Below are 5,181 nucleotides of genomic sequence, written 5' to 3'. Positions count from 1 at the left end.
TTTTGTCTATAAGGAGATTTCTACTTTTCATTTCTTTCTTTCTTTCTTTCTTTTTTTTTTATTTTTTTTAATTTTTTTTTTGTTGTTTTAATATTATATACATAGGCTACATGTATACTTGTATACATGTAGCCTATAGGCTCCCGAAGCAAAACTTGCCAGACTGTCTCATCATTTAAGCGAGCTTCTAAAATTTACTTTTTATATAATTTAATTTATTTTTTGTTAGTCTTTCACATAACTATTGTTTGAGTATAAATCAATTTAGACTTTCATTTACATTTTTCTGTGCAATAGGCCTACATTGGTTGCTCATCTAAAACGTACAGATTACGTCTGACATAATGAATTAAAGCCAGCCGATTTCCACCTTAACTTTCCTTCATTTGTATGTTTTAAAAAACGTATTTATTGTAAAGCTGAGAACCGTCATCGGAACAAACTTAATTGGTTACTGATTAAATTACATCCAAATACAGAATTCTGTGGCACAAAACCCAAAATTTAATCAATTTGAAATCAAAATGAAGATTTTTGGCTTTTTAAAAACAATTTGAATGTAAGACATTGTAAATTGAATACATTTTTATTACTTATTGCATATTACAAAACTCAAATTATTAATGCAAAATCAATGATAAGCTGCAGGCCAAAAAAGTGTTTCTAGGGTACTTCAGCCCAAAAAGATTATTTTCCAACTCACATCTTCAAACTGGACACAATTGCTAGATTTAAAAAAAAAACCAAACATATATATCTGTGCCTTTTTTCTTAAATCATTATGTTGCTGAAATGTTTTTTTTTTTTCACTTCAAAGCTGGTTTATTTTGAAAGTCGTCTTTCTATCAAACAAACGCTGACTTCATTCTATTTTTTTTTTTATTTTATTTCAGAGAAATGATTTGTTTCTTCTTGCTCTCTGAGCCCCTCTCGGAGACCTCGCAGGTCAACGGAGCCGCTCCGGGAGCCTCTGACTCCGCTCGTTCCGCTGCGCCACACATTCCTGTAGAGCAGCCGGAGCAGCGGGACTCCTCCCCTTCACTCAGAAAACCGGAGCACGTAGCAACAACTGAGCCAATGTGCTCCACCACGATTCGTCCTACCGAACGCGGTGCCTGGCAACAGAAAAAGACGTGATGACGTCCTCTACAGATCGCGTATTATGGGATGTGCGGAATTAAACAACCCGAAGAGGACGAGGGGGAAAGCCAAAAAATAATAAAAAAAGACAGAAATAAACGAGGTGCATGGTGAATCATGGAGCTGTCGGCTGTTGGTGAGAGCATCTTTGCAGCCGAGTCCATCATTAAACGGCGAATCAGACGGGTATTCGCTATTTTTTCCACACCGTACACACACACACACACTGGCTGCTCTTCTACGTCTATTTCGCAAAAACGTGTTTGTGTGTAGACAGGCCGTTCTCTGATAACCTGAATCTGTTGCGGATCATGTTTTGCAGGGTCGTTGGGAATACCTCGTAAAATGGAAGGGCTGGTCTCAGAAGTGAGTATAATAGCCGAAGCTGTGAAGGACAGCGCTCCATCCTGGCCGCTCATACAACTGCAGCACCTCAGATTGTGTCGCTACTCACTTCATGGATGTTTGCTTTGGATCATTTTAACGCGCTGTGTGTGTTGTAGTGCAGTCTGCCCCTGTGTATTGTGGCATGTGTGTGCCGCTCAGGTGTTTAAATAAAAAATAAATGTCCGAGCTTCAGCTCGCTGGGAGGACTTATAAATCCACACTAGCTTTTAGCAATGGCTGGGTTTTCACCATGCGTCACTGTCCGCTACGTAGTCTGTAAATGCAGCTGCACGCAGCAAAACTGCTTTGATAAAAGTGTGACATCGCGCCTGATGTGTGTTTTTTTGGCTTAAAATGTGTAGCCAACACGTATTCTCTCGGGTGTTGTGATATAGGTACAGCACTTGGGAACCGGAGGAAAATATTCTGGACGCACGCCTCTTCGCTGCCTTCGAGGAGAGGTGAGGGTTTGACAGCGCAGAAGTAGGCCTCTGCAAAAAAACGAGATGGCATCGCGCATTCTGCATCTCTAAATGACCATTAAATACGTGTGTTATTGAAAAAAAATTATATTTAGAGCTGACTTTTCTGAAAGGAAGTGACATCAAGCCTCATGTGGCTTCTTTTCCACTTCTTAGTTGCAGAATATTGGCTAGGCTTCTCATTACAAGAAAGTTGTTATATTTAATCGCATCCATTTGAGTTCAAGTTCATTTGTAGAAAATGTAGTTTAAAAAAAAAGTTAACTTTGAAAAGTTAACTTTGACCCGTATTGTCAGGCATATGGTTCCGTTAATATTGAGAGTCGCCAAATGAGTCAAAGACTTTACAAATCATTAGTGAATGCGTTGTTGGTTAATTTTCTGATTTGCACTCCTATCAGGGAGCGAGAAAGAGAGCTGTTTGGGCCGAAAAAGAGGGGACCGAAACCTGAGACATTTCTGCTCAAGGTGGGTGGAATATTTTTGATGCGTTTTCTCCATTTTTTCATTTAGTCTTCTCGTTTGTCTGTCTTAGAATTTGCAGATGACTCGTGTTTGAGTTACGCAGAAACGGCTTTATTTTGTTTCAGATCCACTTAATAATTCCCGTTTGGTGTTAGTTTTCAACAACTGCAACACTAATAAAACTTTTCCATATAGCCCATGATTTTCTGAGATTTTTAAAAAAACCAAATCTACAGTACAAGCATTCATAACACACAATCTAATATATCAAATATCTGTCCTATATTTCCTGTATATAAACACGATTGTCATGAGTTTATTCTTAGAGGTCAATCCGTCACTTAGAGGCACCAAACAAGCGGAAGGGTAAGTCGCATCATCTTTTAGGTCAACAGTTATACATAAAAAAATTAGGCTAACCTTGAGCCAGTTTTATAGAGATGAAAGAAACCGTTCATATAATTTTATCTTTCATAGTATAGGTCAACAGATCCATTTAATAGTATTGTCTTCTAAGGCATAATCCTAAGAATAACACGTTATGCAAGAATATTATCTCCTCACTTGCACACTGTGTGCATCAATCAGTCACTCAAAAAATTCAGTGAAAAAGGTATTGAGCGATTTGGCCAAAATATGTCTACATTTAAATTTCATGAAGACACTTAATGTTTTCATTTATGGAAAAATCTCCACTTGTAATGTTTTTTTTTTCGTCCTTAGGCCAAAGCCAAAGAAAAGACGTATGAATTTAGAAGAGAGAGTCCCAGAGGGATACAGGTTACTTATCCCATCCCGGAGCCCGTCATAACACCGAGGGCTCGGGAGGGTTTACGGACCGTGGTGCCAACAATCTTCCCTCCGAGCTCGGTCAACAGGGGGGAAAGCTTCCACGTCCGACCACTAGAGTCAGAGTGGAGGCCCAGACCAACCCCGCCAGCTCTTATAGACCACAAATCCCTGCAGTTTCCCAAAAAGCGAGGGCGCAAGCCGAAGCTTCATTTACATTATGACCAACATGATGACAGCAGCTCAGTGGAGCCGGACACCAAGCGGAGCAGGTTGTTGGAGGAGCCAACGTCACACGGCCTGTCCAAACTGTCCCAACGCCTGCATCATCACAGAGATGCGTCAGACCATAGTCTCGTCCAGCTGACCAAGAGATTTCAACAAGAGACCACGATCACACCAAAGTCAAGCAGCGAGCAGAGACACGCTGGAGGCGCAAGGCGCTCTTATACCTGCGCTTTCAGTCCATATGTGCGCAAAATCGATCACGAGGGAAACAGGACTTATTGTTTGAGCAGAATGCCTATCCCCCACGAGGCCAAACACTCAGCACAGCAGCAGATCAATCAGTTGAAGAAATGCTGTGCTCTCCGCCAGCACGTTTCTGCAGAGTCTTCACAGTCCAAATCCACCCATGACGCATCCACGCTGCCAGGCACGTCCTGGGCCCCCTCTTTTACCAACCTAGACACGATTACTGTGACAGATGTCACGATGAACTCTCTGACAGTCACTATCAGAGAAAGCAGTACAGACAAAGGTTTTTTTAAAGACACAAGATGAGTACTTGATGTAGCTCTGAGGACAGTATGTAGCTGTTAAACGACTAACAAAGAGGCCAACAGTTATACTATATTTTTTCTATGTAACTTTCAAACATGTACATACATATTTAATACAATATTGAAAAAATAAACTGAATGATGCTATTATAAATAGATGTTGCTCTTGGTTTCATTCTTTACAGATGTAACTTTTCATCGTTCAGCTGCCCGGCCTTCAAGGATTATTCCCACAACTAATTAGATCAGCTCCAAGAACAGTTACAATGATAAATGAACTTAAATGAAGTTATAACTTCATTATTTTAGAGCTATATACTGAAGTTTGGTTTTGTTTGTTACAAAGTTGGTGACAATTAGCACAAATTAAGCAACCATAATTTGTCAAACAGCTAAATAAAGGTTTAAAGAAGAAATTAAAACAACTTATTTCTATTAATTCTAGGTTAATTGATAATAAAGGGTATTTTAGATTTATTCAACAGAAACAAATAAGCTTGTCTCACGGTGGGGTCTTTGACTTTAACATCAGAGGAATTATGTAGCCGTGTTCCAGATCAATATTATTTAGTTGTACACGATTTGGCACTTTATAATAAATATACTATAGATAAGGTCCATACTGGATGTTGCACGATAAGGTGTTCTCATAGAAAAGGTCACGTATAAAAGTAAGTGATTCTCTCCTGAGCTTTGTGGCTGCAGGAATTCTTCTGAAAATTCAGAGATCCACTGGGAGAGAGGTGCGTATAAGCTTTCTATGGGAACAGGGTCAAAATCTGATATTTAGAGAGTTCTCTTGTCCCTCATTACCTTAAACTTACCTGCAACAAAAAGTGAATAATTCATGTGACCCAACCGGTTCAGCTTAAACGTTGAAGATCTGGTGTCAAACTTAAGAAACACTGGAATTCAGTTGCTCTTATAGTCATATTCAACTTCCTCCTCCTGCTTATTTCTACTTCTTCTTCGTCCCTGTCTCCTATCCATATTTTTTAGTCATTTGAATTAAACCATTTCTCGTAAAGTGTGGAGATTTGGCGATGAAAGACCAATCATTATCCTTCTATCTGTCTCTTTCTTTTTTTTTAACCGACTATCTTTCGTGTCATCAATAAAGTAAATAAGTTTTTTTT

At 39.3% G+C, this 5,181-nt stretch overlaps 1 protein-coding gene across 1 annotated transcript; it reads left to right on the top strand.

The window, feature by feature from the left end:
* Positions 1 to 1,176: 1,176 nt before the first annotated feature.
* cbx8a (chromobox homolog 8a (Pc class homolog, Drosophila)) lies at positions 1,177 to 4,182 on the top strand. The gene is made up of 5 exons (XM_079253241.1): positions 1,177 to 1,326; positions 1,463 to 1,506; positions 1,923 to 1,988; positions 2,411 to 2,477; positions 3,198 to 4,182. The coding sequence occupies exons 1-5, from the start codon at positions 1,258 to 1,260 to the stop codon at positions 4,044 to 4,046; spliced, it is 1,095 nt and encodes a 364-aa protein (XP_079109367.1). The 5' UTR covers positions 1,177 to 1,257; the 3' UTR covers positions 4,047 to 4,182.
* The last annotated feature ends 999 nt before the right edge of the window (positions 4,183 to 5,181 follow it).

This window comes from Telmatherina bonti, assembly GCF_933228915.1.
Source record: "Telmatherina bonti genome assembly, chromosome: 14".
NCBI lineage: Eukaryota > Metazoa > Chordata > Actinopteri > Atheriniformes > Telmatherinidae > Telmatherina > Telmatherina bonti.
The sequence above is the reverse complement of the archived record's forward strand: the minus strand, read 5'-3'. Positions and strand labels throughout refer to the sequence as shown.